Genomic DNA, 26,471 nt, shown 5'->3' with positions numbered 1-26,471 from the left:
TGTTAGATTCATGTTGAATTTGTTCATATTTGGAACTAGTTTCGCTTGTTTATCCGCAGGGCAGACCAGATACACAGAAGGTGTACATAAGATTCAATCATGCTATCAACAGAGACACTGGATACTTTCGGCTATAATCCTGCAAACGTATCATCTCCTAATATGTTTTTTTCTTTATAGTTTACAGATATACATTTCATCCCCATTTTTACATTAAAATGCAAGGAAAGTGACACAGAGGGACAGGTCCTAAATGGCAGAAACCATGAAGGTGCAATAAAGTCTTTGATGGTGGAAGCTGCACCAGACCACAGACCCCCGACATTGATGAGTCATGTTTAGCATAAATCTCTTACACATCATTTTCTTCCACGACAGGAAGTAAATGGGGCCACATTTTGCGATTTCTGGAGTTTGAGATCCGTGCAAGCAAGACAGTGTGTATGTGTGTGTGTGTGTGTGTGTGTGTGTGTGTGTGTGTGTGTGTGTGTATGTATGTTTGTGTGTTTTCTGAATGTTGCCCCTACTTCCCTCCCAACCCCCCTTTTTTACCAGTAGCAAAATGTTGAAATGTGCAGAAGCAGGAAAAAAGCTGACAGTGACAGTAGTATTAAGATTCCCTCCTTTTCATGTACATGCTCATAAGTCCTCTGCTTGCAATGCGTGGACACTGTCTGCGGCTCTGAGACTTATCAGGAGAATGATGACCCGGAGGAGAACGCTAGCAGCCTTTTTGCTTTTCATCACAACATCTCAATGTTCAATGAGAAATGGTAAAGTATGCACTCAACTTCTTTTATGTCACATATTCTGTATGTAAGGACTTACTTATTCTTTCTTTATATACATTGTTGACATCTGTGAGCTGTCAACGTGTGTCTTTGTACGGATGTAAAGATTAGCAACCTTCATACGTTTGTTTTACTGAAAATTAGTTTAATTTAATTTAATCGTTTTTTCATCTGCTTCGCGACGAGTTAAAACATTACATTACATTACATTACATGTCACTTGTTAGACGCTTTTATCCAAAGCGACTTACATACTCAATACTGTAGGCAATCCCCACAGGAGCAATTTGGGGTGAAGTGTCTTGCCCAGGGACACAACGACATGCTGACTGCAGTGGGGTTTGAACCTGTGCTCCCCCTGATCCGAACACCAACGCACTAGTCCACTGCGCCACAGGCTCCCCAAAACTAATGCTAAAACTCATTAAAAGTATTTGTTGAGACTACAGCTGACAGTGTTAAGGAGGCTCTGATGGCATCTGTAGTCTTACATAATAAAACTGAAAAACAATGTTTTGAAGAGAGAGTAGCTCAAGTTGAAAAGAAGAAGTCTCCAATTAATTATTTTTTATGAAGCTTTTTACTTTTTAGTTTTTCCAATTTGGAAAAAAACAAGTTCTTTGACCAACTTTGAAGTTAATGCTTGTGCCTGTTTTCACATCTCTCTGCAGATTCCCCATTTGCACTCACTAACAAAGCCACTGCTTCGTGTTTGGTAAAAAGATCAACCCGCTGCCTTGAAGTGCGCTGGACGACTGGTGATCGTCTTTTTGTTACCTCAAACAGAAAGTGCCTTGGTGCTCAGGGCAAAAATGTGGGGAGTGAAGTGAGCGTCTACGATTGTAACGACAGTGACCTACAAAAGTGGGAATGCAAGAATGAAACACTGCTTGCCCTCAAAGGCCAATCGCTCTACATTGAAGTCAAACCGGATGATTCAATTGCTCTCTCCAGAACTGTCGGGCCCAATAACAAGTTCACCATCACAGGGACAGCCAGCGGTGCTTGTTCAAGAACATACAGAGGTACAGTATGCAAACTGAACAGCCAAACCCTATAATAAACAACACAATACAAAATCCCAGTAAAAATCATGCATATTTGTGTCAGTCGATGTATAGTAAAGTAGAATGATGCCACATGTTTCTTCTCACTAGAGTTTGGCTGTGATTGACTGAAGTAAATTGAGTGAAGAGAAGAGAAAACATTTCAAGACGATTTCATTTGATCAACCTCTTGATTCCCTTTTAGAACTTTACACCCTTGAAGGCAATGCGTTTGGGAAGGTCTGCATGTTTCCCTTCATGTACAAAGACCGGTGGTATGGAGACTGCATTACATACGACTCCTCGGTAAAGCGTCTATGGTGTGCAGTTGAAACAAAATATGAACATGAACGGTGGGGATACTGCCCTACTAATTGTGAGTACTACATTTCATTTACAACATTACATGCATCTTTAGGCAGATTCATTTTGGTTTCAGAGAACATATTACATGATGATATTTTTTACGAGTTGATGTACACTAGTTTAATCAACATAACCTGATGCTAAACACAAAGCATGCAATGTGAGAGCTCACTTTTAGGTTAAAAAGTGATTAATTGTTGCTCTTTTATGTTACTGTGTTGATGAACAGCCAATGCAAACTGGGCGAAGAACATTGTCACAGGAGCGTTTTACCAGATCAACACACAGTCGGTTCTGACTTGGGCCCAGGCTGAAGCCAGCTGCAAACAGCAGGCGGCCAACCTGGTCAGCATCATAAACCCTCACGAGCAGGCGTTTGTCTCAGGTAAGATACCACCTGGTGGATGGTGCAGATTCATACTGACCCACCATAGAGTGGTCACTTTGTACATGTATCATCTCACATGGGTTAAATGGTCTGTTGTTAAATAAAAAAAAAACTTAAATTATCTTAACATGTTCAACTTTTTGACATACAGTCTAGCAAAATTATGTTTAATGCATCTATTCTAAGTAAGGAAAACATGGCCAGTATTTGTTTCAGTAAGATACTCTGTAAGTTTGGAATCTTAAGATTTTGTTTGAAAATAAGTTTTTCCAAATGACATTTACTTTTCAAACCACTGAAATTGTTTTATTCAATTGCACATTTCAGACATGTTGTTATTTTGTTTAGGGGGAAAACAAGAAACCAGTGATACAATGACTACCAGTAACCAGTAGTTCTAGGAAAAAAGGCCTCCAGAACATTATGATCAGCCTCATGTTGGTCCAAGGGTCATTGTGACACTGTGACACAGAGGAAATTGTGCAATCCATTTTTACAGGAGTGATATGAAGCCTCTGCACTTTGGTTGCAAATCTGTACGTCTCGTTGAAACTAGCTCCCAATCACTCTCAGTTTATTTATTATATTTTTATCACACATCATTAGATATACTAATATGCACTGTTTTTCTCTAATCCTGACACTCTTAAAGGACATGGTTAATTGTTTAAGCTTTCCCTTGTGTGACTTTGAATTCTGCCTTTTGCTGACTTGTTATAAAGCATGCAAAAGAGGAACAATGTGCAAAAGAGGAACAATTTCTTTACTCTGTCCTTTTCCTTTTTTTCTCCCTCTCAAACACACAAACACACATTAACACACAGCACTAGTGGGATCAGGGAAACATAAGCTGTGGATCGGGCTGGTCCATGACCAAGATCATGGCTGGCAATGGACGGATTCGAAGCCCTTCTGTTATCTGCGATGGACTGCAGGTAAGTCTGCACGCCAGAAAAGTTCAAAATGATCTTCCAAAGTTCCTCTAAGCAATGACCTTATCATTCCATACAAACTCTCTAACTGACTGTGTGTTCAGCTTATTGTTCTGGTTTTAGAGCCTAATACTGTATTGTTATGGTTCACTCTCATGACACGCACCATTGTGTTTTTTAGTGAAAAAACATAAACTGTAAACTACCTGCACAGCACTAAACCGACTCAGTTAGCAATTAGCTTGCATCATGATGAAGCATTAAGCAGCTAAATCCTTGTCAATGTTGTTGTTTCAATGCCCGCAAAAATCAGCTAATACTCTTTTTCTAATAATGAAACATGCACAAAAAACAACACATTTTCTAGTCATCCTGTCCCTAAATTAATATCCCTTCGAAAGCAATTTTTTTCCCTTGATAAGATCCCATAACTTCCTCATTTAAATAAGGGATATTATTGGACAGGAATGCAAGATGTGTTATACCTTATGATATCTAGAGAAACAAGAAACCAGGCTGTGTTAGTCAGTTTATCTAGTCCGTGTATTTTAATCTCCACTCATAAAGAAAGGAATCTCATGTTAAATCATCATCTTCTTTTAGGTAATCCACTTCCTAATCCTGGACACAACTGTGCATTTCTTGACTCTGCTGGGCAGCACACCTGGCAAAGTTCAACCTGCGGCAAGAAACTGGGCTACGTCTGCTACAAACCCGGGGTCCCTCCAACTCCTCCACAAAGTACATACACATATTCTATCTTCCCATAGCTACTTTACTGTTTTTCCTTGTTGGTATCAGTCATTTATCCCCCCCCCCATCTTTTGTTCCCTTTCTCACCAGTTGAGCAAGGAGCTTGTCCAGACCCTTGGATTCCCTACAATGGACATTGCTTCCACCTTAAGCGGACAGCTCTAATGTGGACTGATGCTCAGAGAGATTGTCGTAATGAAGGAGGGGATCTAGTGAGCATCCGCAACTTGGAGGACCACAGCTTTATCATCTCGCAACTTGGATATGGTACGGGATGACACGACAGTCTAACTTCTTAACGTCTTTTTTATGCTGTGGATTGATTTCAAAAACCTAATCTATTTTTTGATTTGACATGAGCACACTCAGACTTAAACATCATAAAATGTTGATCTCCATGACATGCAAGAATTAAAAAATACAGTAAAATGTATTAGGATTAGTTATTTATTCATGAGATAACTAACGATGCACTTATAATCATGTCGGAGACATTGTTAATTGGCGCAATCTCAAAATGGGATCATTATTAATATATTTCAATGTTTGTTGACTGTTAATGGGTCTGCAGAAGACAAAGTTAGCATTTTACAGAGTTAACAGCAGAGTAAACCGATAGGGAAGACTGTAAAATACAGTATATTAAAGAAACAAATACAGCTACACCAATGTACTGAGAAAATATGTATCACCTAAAGTAGAAAGTACACAATACTTGCTGACAGATTTACTGATGTCTTCAATTGCTTATTTCTTACCAATGTTCACATCAACAAAACGTCCACTATTATAGTTGAAGAACATGTTAAAAGAGTAAGATGTTTGCCAATGGTTGACATGAGATACTGTATATTCTTTACTGCCCACGTTTGCAGCACCCACTGATGAGCTTTGGATTGGGCTGAACGACAGGACGACAGAGGGGCTATTTGAATGGAGCGACCACTCCCCCGTCAGTTACACCAGCTGGCAGTTTGGGAAACCTACTGGTTCTGCAAATACAGTCAACTGCATTCTGATGAAGGGAGATGTAAGGAGCACCATGTGGATATGACTGTTTTTATTATTTATTGTATCCTTCCTATACCCATTCAATACCACTAAATCCATACAGGTCATACATGGGGAAAGGTCAGATACCACCCTGGTTGAATGGAACTTTAGACAAGCTCTATTGATTTGTACAATAAATATTCAGATGCATTTTGTTTGTAAAGACAGATTTGATCTTATCCTGGGCGACGAAACAAATTTCGAGCTTAGGGTCGAATTCATCAATTTTTATTTTTTGTTGGAAGGTACGAACGTAGTTTGTAAGTAGTTATACTCGCATATATTTATTATTGTTTGTGACATTCAGTAACATTGTCATTGTCATAACATAAGATACATTTACTCGTAGTGCAGGACAATATTACATATAAAACCACATTCAATATTACAAGAACAAATCTGTTGTCTGTCGTATAAGATAAAGAATAAGCATTATAAATGTCCCATTATGAATGAGTGTTGTAGTCAATCCATCCAGTATATTGGATTTACATGTATGCATCATTTTTACAGTTTTTCTTTTTCTTGCAGAATGCTAACTGGGCGGATAACTATTGTGGAGATAAACATGGTTTTATCTGTATGAAGCAAAGCTCCTCAGAAACCAGCCCGGTAGAAGTACATGTGGACATTGGCTGTGAAGCTGTGAGTACATGTTGTTATAGGAAAGAGTATATGAGCTCTATAAGCATATAATATGAATTAATAATATAGTATCAAAGTGCATGATTAATAAGACAGAAATGACCTTTGAATAGTTACTGGCTATATATCACGTTCAGATGTAGGTCAGCTTATTCTCTCTCATGTATACTGAACCAATGCAGATAAATGTCTTTTTTGAACAAAATGGATATGTAGCATTTTAAAATCACAACTCTGGAGATCTAATTAGTGCTCGGTGTCCTACAGGGTTGGAAAAGACATGGGTCCTATTGCTACTTCATAGGAACGGAGACAAAGACGTTTGACGAAGCGAAAGATGCCTGCACGACCTCAAGCTCCTACTTAGTAGATGTTTCCAATGGGTAAGACCTCTTATGTTTGTATTAGAGATGAGATGACTGTGTGCAAGTGCCATACACTATATTTCACACAATTGGATTAAACAAAAACTAAAAGTCCATCTACTTGTGTAACTACTTCCAGAGTGGATAATGCCTACCTCATCAGCTTGGTTGGGTTGAGACCAGAGAAATACTTCTGGCTCGGCCTCTCAAACCTGAAAAACGTTGATCAATTTGTGTGGACCAACTCAGACACGGTGAAGTTTACTCACTGGAACGCTCAAATGCCAGGTAGGGTGAAAGATGCAATTGTATCTTTAAAAAAGGAGGCATTACCAGTAGCTCCTCGATTAACAATAACATATTTATACCCAAATCAAGGTTACGAAAAAGGCTGTGTTGCCATCACAACTGGGATATTGGCTGGACTCTGGGATCTGCTGCCCTGCACCAATACGGAGAAATACATCTGCAAACGCCTGGCACAGGGAGCAGTTGTAACCCCTGTACCACCCACTCAAAGTCCTCCTAAGTGTGAGGAGGGTTGGAATCGAATTGGAACAAGAAACCTCTGTTCAAAGGTACAACCAGCGGTCAACGCAAATAAAACATGCTGATACCAACAGAAAAAGATGACTGTCCTTTCACATTTACCATCAAATTAATTAATTCAAAAATATAACCAAACTTTAAACTACTACTATAGTATGTCAGCTCTTGTTTCTAGGGCCAATCCGATCATCATCATGAGCATAAGTTTAATATTGGCCAAAATGACTGGGTTGGTAATCAGAGGCTTAAACTATCTGTCAAAAGTTATCAACGCAGATCAGGCTACATTGAGTGTTGAGTTATAGCAAGTACTTGGCACTGAAATTATGATTTCTTTGTTACAGTTATATAAATAATTATTTTGTACAGAGTTGCAACTTAAGTTGAATCCAAAATGTTTTAATGGTGCTGACCAACAATCAAGCATTTCTATATATGTTGCCATACTACATATACACAGTATAGCTTGTGCTGTGATGTATGAATGGGTTTGCATTGGTTTATTAGTTAATGATCCACATATCATTACCTCAGGAGTTAGAAGGGACCAGAAACAGAGCTAACGAGAGTAAATATTGGGCTTACAATCGCCAGATAGAGAGGAACTCGCCTCCAATTGAATAACTGTTTGCTAACAAGTTTGCCATATGAACTAAAAGGAGATGATACTGTGTGTCGGTGTTGTGTAAACGACTTGTTTCTGCTGCCCCAAGTGGCGAGAAACATTACTGTTTGTGTGGGCCAATGTCACAGGTCACAAATAATTTATTTCCAATTAATAAAAATATTAAATAAATATTATCTGGTTTACTTTAATCAGGTTTTCCCTCTTGTGCTCAGTTTTTCACAGGGCCGCGGTCAGGTGAGAAGACCTGGTTTGAGGCCAGGGATTATTGCAGGGCCATTGGAGGAGACCTGCTCAGCATACACAGCTCAGCTGAGCTGGTTGTGGGACGGTATGTGCCTGTTTGAACTATTACTTAAAGATTGACACAGATTAATATACAGTGTGGTATTAGATCCCTCTGAAAGAAAAATAATAAAAAAAGACACAAAACTTACACTGAATAAGTAAAATAATAGAATAAGATGTTCACCCTGCAATTGAGATCTGTTAATTTGCTTGAGTACTTTTTGTTGAAGTTTTCATCTCTTCAATTACGTCATACGGGACCCCCTTGAAAACGAGATGGTGCATCTCAAGGGGTTTATCCCAATAAATAACATTTCTATATATATATATGCGGGGTAACAGTAGTCAATATAATAATAATAATAATAATAATATGGATAGATAAATCATTTATGAATCTTTGTACTGCAGACACGGAAAAGCCTGGATTGGACTTCGTATTCCTGACCCTGTCTCTGGTTATACATGGAGTGATGGATCACCGGTTAGTTGACTGTGTTTTACTTTTTCCAACTAATCTGATCATCAAAATCACTCAATCCTGTAAATATGTATTTTCGTTCACAGGTAAACTTCCTACACTGGCAGGAAGGAGAGCCCAATAATCACAACAATGATGAATCTTGTGCTGAGTTCAGGATTCACAACTGGGATGAGTCCGGGTCTTGGAACGATGTGAACTGTGAAATTTTCAATGACTGGCTGTGTCAGATCCGCGCAGGTACGGTTGAAAAAAAGTGTAGTTAATGCTTTTCTTTTAAGACATTTTTTTTAACATTCTTTCAGGAACAACTGACTTGATATATATTTATATTTTATTTTGTCTTCATTTTAGTTTTAAATCTCATTTTTATATTATATGTTTTTTTGCACATTTTGTATTTTATTTATATTTTTTAATTCATGATGAAACTATCACACATTTGCCAGGTTAAATAAAGTATTTATTATTCTGAAATACTTTTACAACGACAGGGTTTAAGATATGTCTTGAATAATTACACAGATTATTTATCTTACATTTAACTTATCTTATATCCAATCAGATAATAAAACTAGGCAAGACGGCATGTTACCCTTACTGATTAACATTATCAAAAAGTAAGAAAAAACTAAAAGAAAAGTGCCTGGAGGATGGGAGATGTTTTTGCTTTCTTCTGCATGAAATTGACATTATTTTGTGGCCTTACAGGAATGACACCAAAGCCACCTCCAAATAATACTGTGGAGGGTAAGTGACTTTGTATAACCAAACACACACCCATGGGGATATAAACAAGTGCAACACATTTAGACATAGCTGTTTAGACAGAGTATTACTTCAGTCACATTTAACACTTTTTGATGTGTTCAAGTACTAGCTTAACATTTCACAGTTATGATTAGTATATATAATGATCACAAAAGTCTTACAATTGGCTGTTTCAGATGCTAAAACCCAAAATGTAACATCTTATTGAAATGTGAACATACACATATATAAAAGGGTCATGAAAACCAAGTGAAAGACAACTGGGACATTTTTAAATATGACTTTTTCTTAATTAAGTACTTTAGAATTGTCCTAAACCAATATATCTTTAAAAAAAAAATGAAAGCACACTTGGGATAGGCCATATAAAGGACCAAAACTCATTCACTTTGATGTTTTGTAAACTTTCAGATGAGGAGTGTTATAGTGTTAAAGATTGGCTAGAACGAAAAAAAAGAAAAGAAAACTTGAAAAAGAAAATACATTGAAAATTGTCAATATCTTTCTAAAACCGTTGCAGAATTTAACACGACATCTGACGGCTGGCTTGTGTGGAGAGGGAGTCAGTATTATGAGAACAAAATGGTAATGTCCATGGAGGACGCTCGTGTCTTCTGTCAGCAGAGGCATGGGGACTTGGTATCCATCAACAGCAAAGACGAAAATGTCTTCGTATGGAAACAGGTAGGGGTCTTCGTGTGTGTGTTTTGCTTACACCTTGAAAGTGTACCCATATTAGAAGAACCTTTTATAAATAGAAGGCGTCTTAAAGGTTGCGTGTTTGTGTGTTTTGTGTTTGCAGATTTCCAGAAGCTATGGGTCCTATTATATAGGTTTGTCAGTCGATCTTGATAGGTCATTTTGGTGAGTATAAATATAAAATTATATAAAATGAAATACAATGATTTGATCTAAAGTGGTTAGGGTAATCTTTGTTGCTTATTGCTGATAATACTATGTGCATTTTATTTTGCATAACTTACATTATGTCATCCTCAACCATGCATGTGTATAGCAAAAATTATCCCACTTTTTCTAACCTTCCTGTTTGCCTTTTTAAGTAATTGTAACGCTTTAGTTGGACTTCAAGCATAAATTGTCTTGATTTTAGTGGGTTTTCTTTACATTTTCAAGTCATTTTTACCTCTATATTTTACTTTTCTGTGGTTTATGAACCATGGAAAAATGGTTGATAGTATATCATTTGGGTTACAGTATATAATGTGAAACTACTATTCTTTGCTTGATTACACATTGTAATTGACGTAACTGTGTGTGGTTTAAGGTGGATGGATAATTCTCCAGTGGGGTTACAAAGATGGGATGAAAATCAACCAAATGATAATTCCTTTGATGAGAGCTGTGTTACTATGACTTATTACATGGGTGAGTAAATTCAAATTGAACGATGATAAAGAGACAAGATGTTCTAGATAAGATTAGATTAAGTACAATGTTGCTGGTGAAATGTTACTGATCATATCTCTGCTGACTTTACAGGCTTCTGGCGTACTGTTAATTGTGGCCTGGAGCAACGATCCTTCTGTAAACGAGGAGGCTCTCCACCCGTCAACAGCACTGCCGCCCCCAAAGTCCCTCCTAAAGGTGGCTGTCCACTCAAATGGACCAAATTTGACTCAAAGGTGAAAAACAACTGCTAAATTATGTTAACATCTTCAGCACAAATCTTACAATACCACTTTTTTAATCTCAGTTATTTAGCATTTAGATGTTCTTTGTCTCATGGGACTGATTTGTTTTGAAGGTCATATCAGATGGCCTTGAAGCTTAAATACAAAATGGTTTTTGGTTGTAGAGGGACAATAATCAATATTTTATTCCTCATTTATAGTGTTACAGTATTGTTAGTAGTCGAGTGGCCACCTGGGAGGAAGCAAGGAGACAGTGCATTACCATGAGAGGCAATTTAGCGTCAATTCCCACAAGACGTGTGCAAGGTTTGTTCCACATTTATTCCTATTGTTTTAATTATCATCATGTAACATAATCATGTGTATAATCTAAATACAGAAAGGGAACGTTCCTGCTTAACCTTAAAACAACTGCACAAATTTAACAGGAACATATTTGAGATGTCATTTATATGGTGTCTTCTAACTGATTTAAATCTAATTTAATCACAATCTTAAAAAAATGAGCAATGTGTCATAAACCAAAAAAGGTTATAACGACTTAATTTCTACCATTTACATTTTCAGCATTTTTGACTACTAAAATGGCTGAAATATCAACTACAGACCTGTGGATTGGTTTAAATAGTATAAAACAAGACGGGTTTTACTGGACTGATGGCAAAACAAGGCTATACACCAACTGGCGCTATTCTGTAAGTACACACAATCTACAAACTTGTTGTTGAGTTGCTGTCTAGATGGAAAAAGCGTTTGAAATATTTGTTATCTGGTTCTGCTCTTTAGAAACAACGACGTCGTCCGGGGACCTTTTATAAAAGATGGGATGAGGTAACATTTTAGCTGCTTGTTTAAAGTTAAATATCAGTCTTTTTAGTTTTCAACACCAGATATAGGTAGTAAGCAGTCAAATCAATCAATCAAGACTGCTGCAATTTTAAACCATGATTCAGAATTAGTTTTACATTTGAATGTCATACTGTAAAGATGTTTGACTTCCCACCCCTAATATACTTAAGCAGGAACAATGTGTTATGATGACAAGGAGTCCTGATCTTGGTACCGGGAAATGGCTTATCAAGGGCTGCAATGACACCAATGGATTTGTCTGTCTTCAAGATCTTGGTGAGTTTATACTTGTTATCTTTTAAAAATGATAGGTGATGTATGCATGTCTTGAATTAAGAAATTAGGGTACCGCATTATATAGCCCAAACATCATTGTGCATTCTCCGTAGTAGAGTAAAGATGATTTGAAAAAGTGTTTGCAGTCAAATTAACAGTTTACGTGGCAATAAGATGTCTGTAAAAATAACAAAACATAAAAAACCTCTCAACAGACCCACATATCCAGCCCCAACCAGACCCAGACATTTCTAACATCTATGTAAATCTGGGAAATGACAGCATCAGAGTTGTGACTAACAATCTGACCTGGGAGAATGCAAAGAAGCTATGTGAAAATGAAAAAGCAAACCTGGCTAGCCTGCGAAACGATTGGACGCAGGCCTACGTGGAGCTGCAGGCTATGCACCTCAAAGCCCCTCTTTGGATTGGACTGAACAAGGATCAGGTACATAGCTGCAGAAAGCTCAAATTACTGTAGAAACAACTCCTATGGGATAGTTTCAGAGAATTCTTTTTGTTTATAACTGATTTACTATAGATAATTATAAGATTTGATCCATGAAGTGTACAATAGTTTAATCTATTTGGCACAAAATTGCATTTCAAAAAGCCATTGACAATGCATGCCAAATTAAAATGGTGATTTGATCCATTCTTGTTTTCAGACACATGGGTATTTTAGGTATATTGATGGCTGGCACCTGAAGAATGCAGACTGGGCTGCAGGGGAACCAAACAGGAACAGGCCGTGTGTGTTCCTTAATGTGGATGGAAAATGGGAGACTGCTTTCTGCAACCAGACCATGAACAGTGTTTGCATGAAGTCTACAGGTACGAACGCAAATAGATAGTGTCAACTAAGGGTGTAATGAAACATGATATGGATGCAAAACATCAACAATAACTCCAATAGCATGTCTTTGTCCACGCGCAAGTCCTTCCTTTACATTGAACAGTGCCTAAACATCGTTAATGTAACAGGAGGTCTATTTTTATCCTTTTTATTTAATTGTAGATTTTCTTTAATTTAAATGTCTGGAAGAGCTAACTCGTAAAATTGTCAAATTATATTTTAGTTGATTTTTGTGAGAATGTAAGAGATAATTGACATATTGTATCGTATTGTTCTACATAAGCTGGTTTTCTGTGGCAGACACTGGTCGCAATAGAGCATATATCATCTTATCATTTTATGAGCCAGTAGTGATTTCCTTGAACATAAACAATACTTTCTCTGTCAATCACAGATGTGCCACCAACAGAGTCAACCAACTTCCCAGGGATTTGCCCTGAAGAGACGAATGAGGAGTACCACCAGAGTTTTACCTGGCTGCCATACAAGGGTCATTGTTATTTGTTTATAACAGAGGAAATTGAATGGGCAGATGCAGCTAGCAGCTGTGTCAGGCATGGTAAGAGACACATCCTGCAGAGAATAATTGTATACCTAGCCCTAATATTTGTTGTTTTATTAGGACATGTTAATGTTGTTCTACAGGTCAGTAAATGTGACCAAACCACAACTAGCAATAGGGTTTAGGTAATTGTTATAACCGGTTCTGTTATTTTGTTCTGAAGGTGGAATCCTGGCTAGTATCGAAGATCCAGATGAGCAACTATTCATTCAAAACAATGTGAAAATGTTTCAAGATAGCCACAGCGCTTTCTGGATCGGCTTGTATAAAACTCATAAAGGTACGACTACACTCTTTGTACCTACATACATTTTATTTTAAAGAAAAACTGTACTTAAAGTTCATTAATTATTCCTCACTAAAATGCATTGCATGTATCCGTCGAATCTAACCTGTTTAATAAATGTTCTTCCTCTTGAAACTGAACTTGTGGAAACCTTAACAAAAAACTTTGATGGTGCATTGTTGCGTATCTTTTGCGCAGTGCTGCCACCTGTCGGTCAAAAGAATAATGTTTGAAAAATGAATTGCAATAGTATTATATGTATTTCGCCATGCATGTATTTGAAAATGATTGGTGCTCTCTTGGTTTTTTACCTGATTAAATTAAAACAAACGAAACATTTAAAAAAAATCTTCCAAATGAAAAATTCTAGCTTGAATTCACCAAATATAGTGTTTACCAGATTTTGCCCCTGTAGTGATACAATAATTGTCCGTTTGGCCCCAGGAACATGGATGTGGTTGGATACAACTGTGATGGACTACACTAACTGGGCTGCAGACGACACTAATAATGACTACGCAGAGATGGCCACCTCGGACGGGGCTTGGAAGACGGGGCGCAGATGGCACGACAGATCATACGTCTGCGAAACACCCAAAGGTAAGATCACTTAACCATGTCATTTAAATGTTTCTTTTCAGAATTTAGCATAAAATTACACATTTATATTACATAAAAGAGATTAATAATATGAGAAATGTTCCTTTCTTTCCCCAACAGTGATGCCTTCAGATCCAGGAGGAAAACCTGGTAAGTCTTCGTTGAGTATTTGATCATTATTATTATTGGAAAAAAACCATTACAGTAATATAACATTGACAGGTTTCAAAAATATGTAACGGAAAATAAAATAAATGTTTGGATTGTTTTGACTGATATCTTCTTTGATGAAATTTGTGCAGAACCCCAGAAAAAGGATCCTCACAGTCGTGTCCACACCAGTTTGATAGTCGTGCTGATAATTACCGTCACTTCTACGCTGATAGCCTTTGGATTTTTCGTCTACAAGAAGGCTCCCCGTCCCACCTTACCCACCTTTGACAATCCGCTCTACTTCGACAGAGAACGATCCCAACCTGATGTGGTCGATACCAATAAACTGATAGAGAATGCAGAAGAGGAAAACCCTGAGCCTATTATAGCTCTGTGATTTATAAAGTAGTACAATCTAGAGAGACACTGAATCCCAGGCTCATGTATTACACGGCGATGCTTTGTTTGTTTTTGCTTTGTTTTGTTTTTTACAATATTCAGTATATATTCATTTATTTAACAATAAGTCACTAAGTGTGAGTTTCAATGGAGTTGGCTATGTCTGACCTCCTGGAACAGAACAGTTTAGGCTCTAGGATGTCTCAATGGGAATGATTGTTTTTTGATTTTGTCTTTTTATCTGATTAAATGTACAGAATATAATTGTTATATGTTATGTTTATGCTCATTAGATGCTGTAGATTGCTTGTGCTCTTAATATGAAAACAAATCTCACTGCCTGTCACTGTTAAATAAACAATAAACTTGGTAATAAATGGTAATTAAGTGAGTTATATCTTGTGAAATAAAATAAAATAACAAGGGACTAATTAACTTCCCGTCATCTTCCCATTCTAGCTGTACAGTGCCAGTAATTATAGCTCAACAAGGATTTCAGTTTAGATATATTTATACAGAGCCCAAATATATATAAGTACTCCTAGTAGTGATTGTTAGCTTTATAGTGTACTTCTATCAATATTCATGTAAGTCAAGTACATCTGAAAAGAGGCAATTTATATGATAGATGGAAATCTTCACATCACCTGTATCGATTAATTTCTTTATTTTCTTGAATTGCATGCTTGAATGCCTTATTTAAAGTGGACCTATCATGCTATTTTTAGGCAATAGCATAGGTCTCAGATATATAAAAAAATATTTAAAAAAAGGCTATGAAGTGTTTTGCTCAAAATACCAAACAGATCACCCATTCTAGCCATGCCTCATATCCCTCTATTTCACTTCCTGTTTCAAAAGTGCTGATTTGGGGTATAAAGCTTTAAAAAAAAAAAAATTGATAACAAAAAAAACGGAGGGGGCTGAGCTCATGCGGGAGATGCTACCGGCAGATACTGCGGTGATGAAACGCCATATCATGGATTATCAAGGATTATCTCTGAAACAGTATGGAGCTCAAAGGCTTTCTCTCTTGCCTGTTATACCACAAGGTGAGTTCCTTTTTATTTCCTGCTTCTTCACACACATGCTCTGTGCAGTACAGGTTAGCTCTGAGTGTTCGTGATGCTAATGTAAACATGCACCGACCATATTACGTCCAAAACAGTCGGGAATTGTTTCTGATAGCAACGTTTCTGATACTGTAGGGCCGTGGGTGTAAAGCCAGCCTACATTTCCGATATTCCGTCATATCGGACGCAAATCTGGATCAGCTCCGTTGTAGCCCCGTTTTTAGAGATTTGGGTACGGAGGAAAAGAGAGAGGGTTTTGTTTTCTGACGCTGAGTGAGTTCCCCGACACACCGGGGACACATATTTATGTATAAAAGACATCGAAAAGTGCATTTTGCATGATAGGTCCCCTTTAACAAATGCAGAATCAAACAGCATATTCCCCAACCCTCTCCTAACTTGCATTACCAACACCCAATAGCTGAAGAAAGATGGCGTAGGTATTGTAAAGACAAAGACTCTCAAAAAGTGGTACAAGAAGTAACAATGACAAAGAATCCCAAATAAAAAAAATCCAGAGTAGTTAACCCTTAGAGCAGTGGTTCTCAACTGGTGGGTCGCGACCCACGGACCCGTTTCGAGTGGGTCGCGGATGTGTGAGTGAAGAAAAAAAAGTTGAAGAAAAAAAATTGGAATTTTATTTTATTTTTTGGGGGGGGAAAAGTCAAACTTTTATTTTGAAGGCCCGATTTTCTAACGCTGTGCATGCAGTCGGCGTTGGACTGGAAGTACCGGAGACCATAAACGGTTTTGAAAACTTCTGTCACGATCATCTTCTCAAGAAAATATCTTTGCTGATGTTTTTTCGAGTCTTCTGGCCAATCAGAATCAAGATTGTACATCTTTATACATCCATGGGTACAACTTCAGATAAAAATGAACACATAATGAAATATGATCCCCGGTTTGATGATTGACAGGTCACAGAACAATGGGAGCTATCTACCCTTACCCACAATTTAAATCTCAATCTCCTCTTTACTCTTCTCGCAGCAAGATGTCAGAACAAAGTGAAAAACTAACAATAAAAATAAAATAAAATATTATTAATATGTCGGGTAGTAATAGATTTATTTATTTTCTTCTCAGAGTGTACCAGAATGCGTAGTTTATGTTAGTATTTCTAAAAATCTCCTGGGGGAGAATCCCCCCAGACCCCCCTGCTGGGGTTGGGTTTCAGCATGTGTGCCTTTTTATATAGTTCAGCTTTGATTCCATCATCTCATTAAACCTTTTTTAAAAGCATACTTTAGTTCTGTGAAGGAATATAAGGGATATATGCACTGTACTTCACTTTCATTCATATTGTATGCTCAAAAGCGTATATATTACAGCACGATTTTTTGTTGAACAGATTTGAGTGCTTCAAAATGTTGGGTCGCAATGTATTGACCAAGTAAAAAGTGGGTCCCGAGGCCTGACCAGTTGAGAACCACTGCCTTAGAGTGTTTAGTATGTTTCCCAATTAATCCTTACCACAATTTTCAGTATACTGAATCATAAATGTAACTTTGCATTTTCATAATATATAAAAGTTACTTGAAAAGCCATGAAAACATAAAAAGATGTCTCAGGTACATGCCGTTTAAACTACTATCCTCTCAATGTAAAACGGTGGGTGTTTAGGGTTTTGCACTGAACTTTAAGAAACAGTTATGCAAACCAGCAATTGACTGAACATAAATGAACTATGATAAAAACAGGAAAACATTACTACACACTACATGAACTTCCCAATAAGTTCATATTGGGCGTGCACATTATTCGCTCGGTAGTGAAGTGCATTGTGAGGAAAGGAAATGGCAAATTTGTGCTGACAGAAGCAGCTTGTTCAACTGTCATTAGCCAACTTTCTTTCATAGGACAAGCACCAGATTTTTACCTCAAACTCAAGACATTTTATTAATCAGCAGTATCCTTACAATTCACTTCACAGATTAACATAAATCACTTCCTCTTTTTGTGCCACAGACACAACATTTATCATAATTCATGATGATTACTGTCAACTCCGATGACAAATAACAACTGTACAGTGTTTGCTCTGTCCTGGGTTCCTTAGACCTGGCGGTGTACAGTTACAATGGAAACACTATGACAGTCAGTGTAATTTAGTCAAGTCTGTTAGCTAGTTAAAGTTGCCAGAAAGCTGTTCCGGAAATGTAAGTGATGGCTCGCTTTATTCACGTTAACAAGATTAAACTCTATTTCCTTAAGACTGAGGGTGGATCACCCTTTAGCTGATCAGTTCATTTTTATTGATCGGCTGAACATGACCTTTTGCAATGCGTGCATTGGGCGTTTTTTTTTGCTGTGGCAGCTAAGACATTAGCAACGAAAACAGTGACACAGTTAATCACTTACAGTATCAGTAAAACGCATCAGGAAAAGGGAAGTCAAGTCAGTATGTCGACATCAGATCACTGCTTTATTAAAGTAACTATTATTGGCCAAGTATGTTTGTGCAAACAATACATTTGAGTGTGATTTTTTTGCATTGCTCTTATTGAACGGATACAGAAAGATAACGGAAAGTAACAGGGACAACAAACATTAAATATTATATAAAAAACCCTCACCAAAAAATATAAAACCTTCTGCCGCACCATTGATAACTCCACTCTATCTCCCTCCCCACACATCCACTCTACAAATAAAATGTAATGAAGCTCAGTGCAAGTTCAACCTGGAAGACCGTCTTTATGTCTGTCATTCACATATTTCCTTCTTACTATGCTCACCCCTCCAATCAGCAATCAGAGTCGTTCACTCCCCAGCTAAACCTATCACTTTCTTCTCTATTCCCACAAGCCGATCATAGAACATCGTCAAACCTTTAAATCTGCTCTCTCCCCTCCGGACAGCTGTCATTGCAGGTGACTCAACGCAGCCCTCCTCCACCCCTTCCACTTCCTATTTCTCCGAAACCAGGGTTCACGTCAAGCTTAAACCACTCCTCTTCAGACCGACTTCCATCACTCCCTTTCTGCCTTCACCACCAGTGTCTAGACCCAAGGGGGGTGGGGGAGGGGGGGTTTATCGGCTCGGTATTCCCCTCCTGGATGATATTCAATTAAATTCAATCTTTATTTCAGACTCAAGGTCCATATCACATACAAAATGACAAGATACACAACAATAAATAAGCTTAAAAAGCTAAACAAAAACAAAAACAAAAACAGATAAAAAAAACATAAAATCAGTCCAATTACAGCTAGCCACACATATATGCTCACTGTCAGTGGAGGCTATTGCGCCAATGTCTCCAAATCATGGAAGAGAACCGAGTGGGCAAAATATAGAAGCCAAAATTCCACCATGTTGCTGTGTTTTATTGATGCTTCCTTAGCCTTCTGGTATGCACATCAGACTATGCAGGTGAAGTGGGGCAATACTGTGTCTGAACATTTTTATGTTGGTAATGGGGTCAAGCAAGGTGGGATTTTATCTCCTTTGTTGTTTAATCTGTACATGGATGATATGTCTAGGAAACTGAACTTGTGTAAAACTGGCTGTGTCATCGGTGCTACTGTTGTCAACCACCTTATGTATGCAGATGATTTAATAATCTTTTCCCCGTACAGTGCAGGCTTACAACAGCTTCTGAGGATTTGTTCCCAGTATGGCATTGATTTTAATATTAAGTATAACGCCAAGAAGAGTAGCATCATGATTGTGCGAAGTAAAGAGGATAAAAAGGCTGTATTTCCTAATTTTATTCTCAGTAACAACATTCTTCTTGTGTGCAGTGTGGAGTAACTACAAGGCTAGAATCATGCAAAAACTAAAAGTTGCATACAATGATGCTTTACGGTTGCTGGTGAGGGTACCAAGATGGCACAGTGCCAGCCAGCTGTTTGTTAACTTGGGGGTACCTACCTGTCAAGCCCTTTTAAGAAATGTAATGTACAAATTCATGTGTCGCTTAGAAGAATCTGACAATCATGTTATCTCGATTTTAATTAACCCTGTGAAGAGTTCATCACAGCATATTTCCCCAACCCTCTCCTAAAATATGTTTGCCTGGGCATACAGTTTGCAGCGTTGTCTATGGATGTCTTTGTCATCTGTGAGATCATCAGAGATACTTAATCTCACTGCACACAAGAAGAATGTTGTTAATGAGAATACAATTAGGAAACACAGCCTTTTTATCCTCTTTACTTCGCACCATGGCCATTTCTACTGATCATAATTCCATTGTTGAGGTATACTAAAATAGATTTATACTGTGCAATTTTCCAAACTCACATTGGTTTCTCATACAGCATCTCTGTAAAGTATGTGTATTCACCAGGTATTCACTCTCTGTCCTAAACGGCTTGTTGGAGGCTTGTTGTGAGCCCAGTGTGCTCTGATTGGACGGGACGTTGAGAGGCTCGTTGCTGCGAGCTGCTGCGAGGAGCGGACAGGCTTCCGGGTCGGCGATACAGCGAGAACAAGCTAAACTCATCCTGAGCACACACAAACACTCACAGACGAAGTAAAAACAATAAGTGTGGCTTGATATTGAGTAAGAAAAAGGTTTATAACGCTGTTAGAATGGGTCTGCGGAGAGCATTTTTCCGCGATCCCAACGTAGTAGCCCGAAAAACGTTTACCCATTTAAACAGTCGTGGTAGATACCTTGTTTGTTTTAAACATCATAAATACACAAACAACAATGAATACTTACAGGTTGTGTACCCGAATCTCCCGCTGGTCCAAACAAAGTAGGAACAGCATCGTTCTTCAGTGCCCTACGCTGTACATATCCGGCATGAATCTGAAAGGTTTGGGAAGCTTTGTTTTGTGAAATGCTGGCAGAGGGTGTGGCCTCTGGGTATCCCCACGTCAGAGTACCCAGGAAGAAAATGAGAAATCTCCAACGAGGCGTTTTGGGGCAGCATAGACTGTGTTAGAGTTTTACTCGCTACAGGGTGTACTTTGAGGGTTTTTGACTCTGCAGACCGTTTACATGCATAAAACCTTCATAACACACAAGGGGATGGGTAATAACCAGAAAAGCATGACATGGGCCCTTTAAGACTGGCATATTTTAAGTGTTCAGCTGAGATGAGATCCGTGCCACAAGCTTTGTTATTTTCTAGATTCATTATAGTGTTGTAGACTTCCTCTGACCTAACTGTAACCTTTTCAACCACAAATGCATCACTCTTAACACAGTTGAACAACTCATGATAGTGTTGTCGCCACAGTTCTGCAATGTTGTCTGACCCACACACTCCTTCAATAGAAGACGGTAAGGGAATCTTACAGCTGTTTATGACTTTGACCTCTTTCCAGAAATCATAGCAACTATTGTTGCACAGCTTTCTGGCAAGTGAGTCAGCCCTCATTGTGTCCTCATTTTTTTTAATGAAGCGGACAGCATACTTATGTTTGGCATTAGTGGCCTGTTTATGTTCAAACAAAGACCCCTGTCTCGGCCTTCCTGATTCTGCCCACAATTTAAAAGCATCTCTAGCAGCAGTGTGTAGCTCAGTCACATGTTCATTCCATCCAGGTTTTATACTATGGTCCTTTTTCTTACTGTTGTAAAAACCCTTACTTGAGGCATTTAACACATCAATAATAAGATCATATGTAAAACATAGATCTCTACCATGTTGCTCATTTTTACAGTTGGTGTCACTGCACAGCATTGCTTCTCTCTGAATTACAACCGAGTCTAATGATTTGTCAGTGAGTGAGGAATAGTGATTAATATCCTTCTCACTTAACTTTGACCAATCCAGCCTCCCTGAGTATGTTTTATTGTCATCAACAGATAGAACCGGAATATTTTCAACATTTAGGGTCAATACAAAAGGAATATGATCTGTAGTGGCCAACTCATAACAGATGTCAATGTTGTCCAGAGAAGCGTGTGCATCAGCTGTGCATATACAGTGATCTAGCCATGACACAGTATGCCATGCTTCACTAATATATGTAAAGCTTTTCTCAGGTAGTAGAGATGTACTTGACAGTATGAGATTATTATCATTACAAAAATGCAGTAATAATTTGCCAAACAGAGATGTATCTGTTGATACAGTAATCAGAATTGTTTTCATCTGAAAGTTGGTTAAAGCTAAAAGGCAGCCTGGTGCTGAGTATTATTACAGAGAGTAACGACTGAATTATCAGACAAGACATTCCATGAAAGACACTTAACAGTAATTTATGTCTAATATTAACTAAAGTTGGGACTTCCTCTCAATCAATTCCCGAGAAGTTTGCATTTGCTTACTGAGACAATAAATAACTGACCATTAGGGTTACGGACCGTCCACACAGCAGCGTTAAAAAATCTTGAAACGCTTCTGCCCATTCACTTTGAATGGGGTGACGTCACTTTCCCTCACTTTTCGCCGAACTGCATTGTGGGCAGGCGAGCGGAGATTTTCAGGATTTTCAGGATTCAAAGTTGAACAATGTTCAACTTTTGAAGCTGAGGTGGAAGCGTCAGCCAATCAAATCCCGTGTACGCAAAACTGACAGTTCAAGCTCTAGCCAATCAAACGGCGTGTATGCTGGGAGAGGTCATTTCCTCATATTCCAAAAAATGGAGGAGAAATTAGCGGTAGGGAATCACCCGGTGCTTTATGACCAGTCCCTATTTACCTACCGGGATATAAACCGGAGGAGCCAGGCATGGAGGGAGGTGGCAGAGACAGTGGTATGTTTTCGCCTGTTTGGGGAGTTTATATCCAGTTTACTTCAAACTTTTTTGCTTCGTATGTCGGGGGCGGGAGATTCATGTGATTGGTTGTTGGTGCCTTGCTCGCAAAAAATCCCCAAGCTTCAGATACGCCCACCTCCAAGATTTTTTTAACGCTGCTGTGTGGACGGTCCGTTACGATCACTTCCTTTTGGTAAGAATTGCACAATCCAAAAAGTGTGTGTAAGTGTCAAAACGGTTAAAGTTTTGCCTATGTGCTTTCTCTTGCATCATTTCATATTTCCTATGTATTTGTCTAACGGGAAACATTTAACAATCAATACGTCGCTCCCTGAAGATAAAATACTGTTAAAGGGGACCTATCATGCAAAATGCACTTTTGTACGTCTTTTATACATGAATATGTGTCCCCGGTGTTCCAGGGAACTCACCAAGTGTCAGAAAACACAACCCTCTCTATTTTCCTCCATACCCAAATCTCTAAAAAAGGGGCTGCAACGGATCTGATAAAAACTGATCCAGATTTGAACACTGTCCTGACGTCAGGACAGTGGCGCTACGGCTATTGGGCCAACTCCACCAATCAGGAGGAGACAGCCACGGCCATTGCCGTTCGAAAGCGCTGGAGACGCTGTAGTACATATGCCAGGCCTGTAGATGGTGCTGTTCTCACTGAATCAGCCCTTGCAAAAACAGAGCTAAAAAATGTCAAATTGAGCAAAATGAGGCATGGCTAAAATGCATGATCTGTTTGGTATTTTGAAAAAAAAAAAGTATAAATATGCCTTATATAGGTAGGGTCCTACACTATATTATTGAAATATAGCATGATAGGTCCACTTTAAGGTAAGAATGGAGAAACCAGCTCGAGTGCGCTAGAATTTGAAAGTACACAACCGAAAAAAATCTGCCCCTTCCTTCAGACTTCCTTACAGAGCCCCTCCTCCAACACACACGAACGCGCACATGACCAATGAGGGCACAAGATAAGTTTGTGCACGAGATGGAAGGCTGACAGGCAGGTAGGCCATCCAGTTATTTTAGCCGGGCCGGCTAAAAATTGGTCGTGCTTTTTACAGCGCCACGGCTTCCACAGATGACATTGTTTTATGTATTTATTGTCAAAATATTTAATATATTCATTGCTATCGGGATGTTAAAGGTGGGGTAGGTAAGTTTAAGAAACCGGCTCGAGATACACTTTTTGTTATATTCCATGGAATGCTCTTAACATCCCGATAGCAATGAATATCTTAAGTGCTTTGACAAAAAAATCCATAAAAAAATGTCATCTGTGGAAGCCGTAGTACTGTAAAAAGCACGACCAATCATCTGAGCCGGCCCGGCTAAAATAACTGGATGGCCTACCTGCCTGTCAGCCTTCCATCTGTGCACAAACTTATCTCGTGCCCTCATTGGTCATGTGCGCGTTCGTGTGTGTTGGAGGAGGGGCTCTGTAAGGAAGTGGCAGATTTTCTCCGGTTGTGTATTTTCAAATTCTAGCGATCTCGAGCCGGTTTCTCAAACTTACCTACCCCACCTTTAAGAGCATTCCATGGAATATAACAAAAAGTGTTTCTGAAGTGAATTACCTACCCCACCTTTAAGCTGTCTGGGGTAGTCAAAATAAAACAAGCATTGGAAGTTGATTTGGGAATTGGCATTATTGATAAATGGAAGGCAGACTTGATTTAATAATACCCTGCTCTATTAACACCAGGCTTCAACTCCTTCAAAAAAGTACATACAGCACATGATTACACTCCTCTAAGGCTGAAATGCACAATATTCTTCACTATCATGTTTGAATGTGTATGCAAAACCCCTACAAATAACATTTTCAAACGAGCAATATCACCTTGTAGTTTCATGGTTCTACTAAACAATCTAGTAGCAGTTTACATCCCTGACTTTTCAAAATATCATCACTTTATCATCATTTTAGACAAATTGTCATAATATGCATTTATCATTGAGTTATGTCCAAAAATGTGTTTTTGGAGGTCAGAGTAAACTTAACCTTTGACCACCAGATTGTAACATTTTCATTATAGAGTGGCGCAGGAATGAGTCCTTAAAGGTGGGGTAGGTAATTCACTTCAGAAACACTTTTTGTTATATTCCATGGAATGCTCTTAACATCCCGATAGCAATGAATATATTAAATGCTTTGACAATAAATACATACAAATATTTAATCTGTGGAAGCCGTAGCGCTGTAAAAAGCACGACCAATCATTTTAGCCGGCGCGGCTAAAATAACTGGATGGCCTACCTGCCTGTCAGCCTTCCATCTCATGCACAAACTTATCTTGTGCCCTCATTGGTCATGTGCGCGTTCGTGTGTGTTGGGGGAGGGGCTCTGGAAGGAAGTCTGAAGTAAGAGGCAGATTTTTGTCGGTTGTGTACTTTCAAATTCTAACGCACTCGAGCTGGTTTCTCCATTCTTACCTACCCTACCTTTAACCTAGAAATTAGCTAAACCTTTAGCACTTCTGGGTTCCCTCGTCTCAAACACAAGCTGAAGAGCTTTTTTAAATGTTTTCTACGACATCAAATACATCAGTAAATACCCAACTTGTGTCGGAATCTTTAACGTCTCTTAAAAAAGAGGAAGGCTAACATGTGATTAAATAAGACAACTAAACATCATGTGTGGGTAGCATAAACGTGTGTTTGCCATCCTATTTTCTGTCATATTCCAAAATCCAATGGAAAATCCTATTGCGATGCCAACAACAACTCTCGACATCTGTCATACCAATCTTACCATCACCATATATTTATTAAAGTATATCAAATCGATTTACAACTATATTTCGACTGAAGAAACAATAACAATTGATAATGACATTATTTGAGACCTATTAAACAAGTATATCAAATGCTATTCAGATTGTTCAGACAGGGAGTTGACAGTGAAATGTAGTATCTTACAGGACTAAGTTCTGTATGCGAAGGGAGGCTATGGCTCAGTGGGTAGTGTGCTGGACTTCGAATCAGGGGATAGCAAGTTCGAGTCCCACTGCAATCAGCATGCCATTGTGTCCCTGGGCAAGACACTTCACCCCAAATTGCTCCTGTGGGGATTATCCACAGTACTGAATGTATGTAAGTCGCTTTGGATAAAAGCGTCTAACAAATGACATGTAATGTAATGTAGTGTATGCACAACCGATTCTAGTTCACCAAGTGTGTAATCAAACCATATAATATGGTAATATTCTTGAAGACAGTAAATTAATGTGTGGCATTTTAGAATTGTAATACAAACATTTGGCAGCTGTAAGCGTGTTAAGTTTAAAAAGAAAAGTACACCAAAGTGTTGCATGTGACATCATTGCAGCCATGTGCAGTGAGAAGCTTATACAGCCATGTGTTACTGGCAGCACAGTGAGTAAGTCTTCTTTTCTGAGAAAACAAGGTCTAGCGTTGTATGTAGCAATTAATGGAAGTGGTGTCGTTTGAAATGCTCATTGTCAATCAGCTTGATCATTGCAGCTTTATTTCCTGTAGGTTTGTGCCAGATGAACAGTTGTTCTGTTCTGCTGTTAAAGGCTGTGTATTTTTGTATTTTGTAAATTGTGTAATTCTTTTTTTTTTTTTTATTTAAAAACATTTTTGTATCTTTAATATTTGTTTCAGTTTTTTTATGCATACTTCTTGTTAAACATTAAGCTGTCTTTGGCTCTTTTTCTGCTGGAACAAATGTAAATGTCCCCTCTGTGGGACGGATAAAGGTATTCTGATTCTGATTCTGATTTAAGGTGGTAGAGATTGTTTTGTTTGTCTGAAGATTAGTGATGTAACAAATGTCAAGAAATACCTCCATTTTCAGTATTTGTCACTTCCTTTTCGTCTGAAATAGTTGACAAACAATAACGAGTCATGATGCTTATTCATTAAAAAAATGCCATGTGGCAATATAGGTAAAAGCTATATAATCTCCCCTCTTTCCAAAATCATTCACAGAACTCCTTAATCCTCTGTGAGAAATGCATAGATTAGGTTTTCAGGTGTGAGACGTCTCAAAAGAATACTAACA

General features: G+C 38.3%; 1 protein-coding gene across 2 annotated transcripts; it reads left to right on the top strand.

The window, feature by feature from the left end:
- Positions 1-579: 579 nt before the first annotated feature.
- LOC117500300 (macrophage mannose receptor 1-like) lies at positions 580-15,069 on the top strand. 2 transcript variants are annotated; one of them, XM_034153117.1, is made up of 31 exons: positions 580-773; positions 1,463-1,816; positions 2,043-2,213; positions 2,433-2,588; positions 3,416-3,526; positions 4,127-4,264; positions 4,367-4,543; positions 5,152-5,306; positions 5,861-5,974; positions 6,242-6,357; positions 6,479-6,627; positions 6,718-6,917; positions 7,729-7,844; positions 8,213-8,285; positions 8,369-8,522; positions 8,994-9,032; positions 9,574-9,737; positions 9,856-9,917; positions 10,339-10,439; positions 10,554-10,696; positions 10,906-11,011; positions 11,273-11,400; positions 11,492-11,536; positions 11,728-11,830; positions 12,046-12,278; positions 12,499-12,664; positions 13,081-13,245; positions 13,412-13,528; positions 13,979-14,134; positions 14,255-14,284; positions 14,437-15,069. In XM_034153117.1, the coding sequence occupies exons 1-31, from the start codon at positions 701-703 to the stop codon at positions 14,682-14,684; spliced, it is 4,263 nt and encodes a 1,420-aa protein (XP_034009008.1). In that variant the 5' UTR covers positions 580-700; the 3' UTR covers positions 14,685-15,069. The 2 variants fall into 2 exon arrangements, with proteins under 2 accessions (XP_034009008.1, XP_034009007.1); XM_034153116.1 differs by having other exon boundaries at positions 11,725-11,830.
- The last annotated feature ends 11,402 nt before the right edge of the window (positions 15,070-26,471 follow it).

Source organism: Trematomus bernacchii, unplaced genomic scaffold (assembly GCF_902827165.1).
Source record: "Trematomus bernacchii unplaced genomic scaffold, fTreBer1.1, whole genome shotgun sequence".
NCBI lineage: Eukaryota > Metazoa > Chordata > Actinopteri > Perciformes > Nototheniidae > Trematomus > Trematomus bernacchii.
Note: the sequence above shows the minus strand (reverse complement) of the source record. Positions and strands in the feature narration are given on the sequence as shown.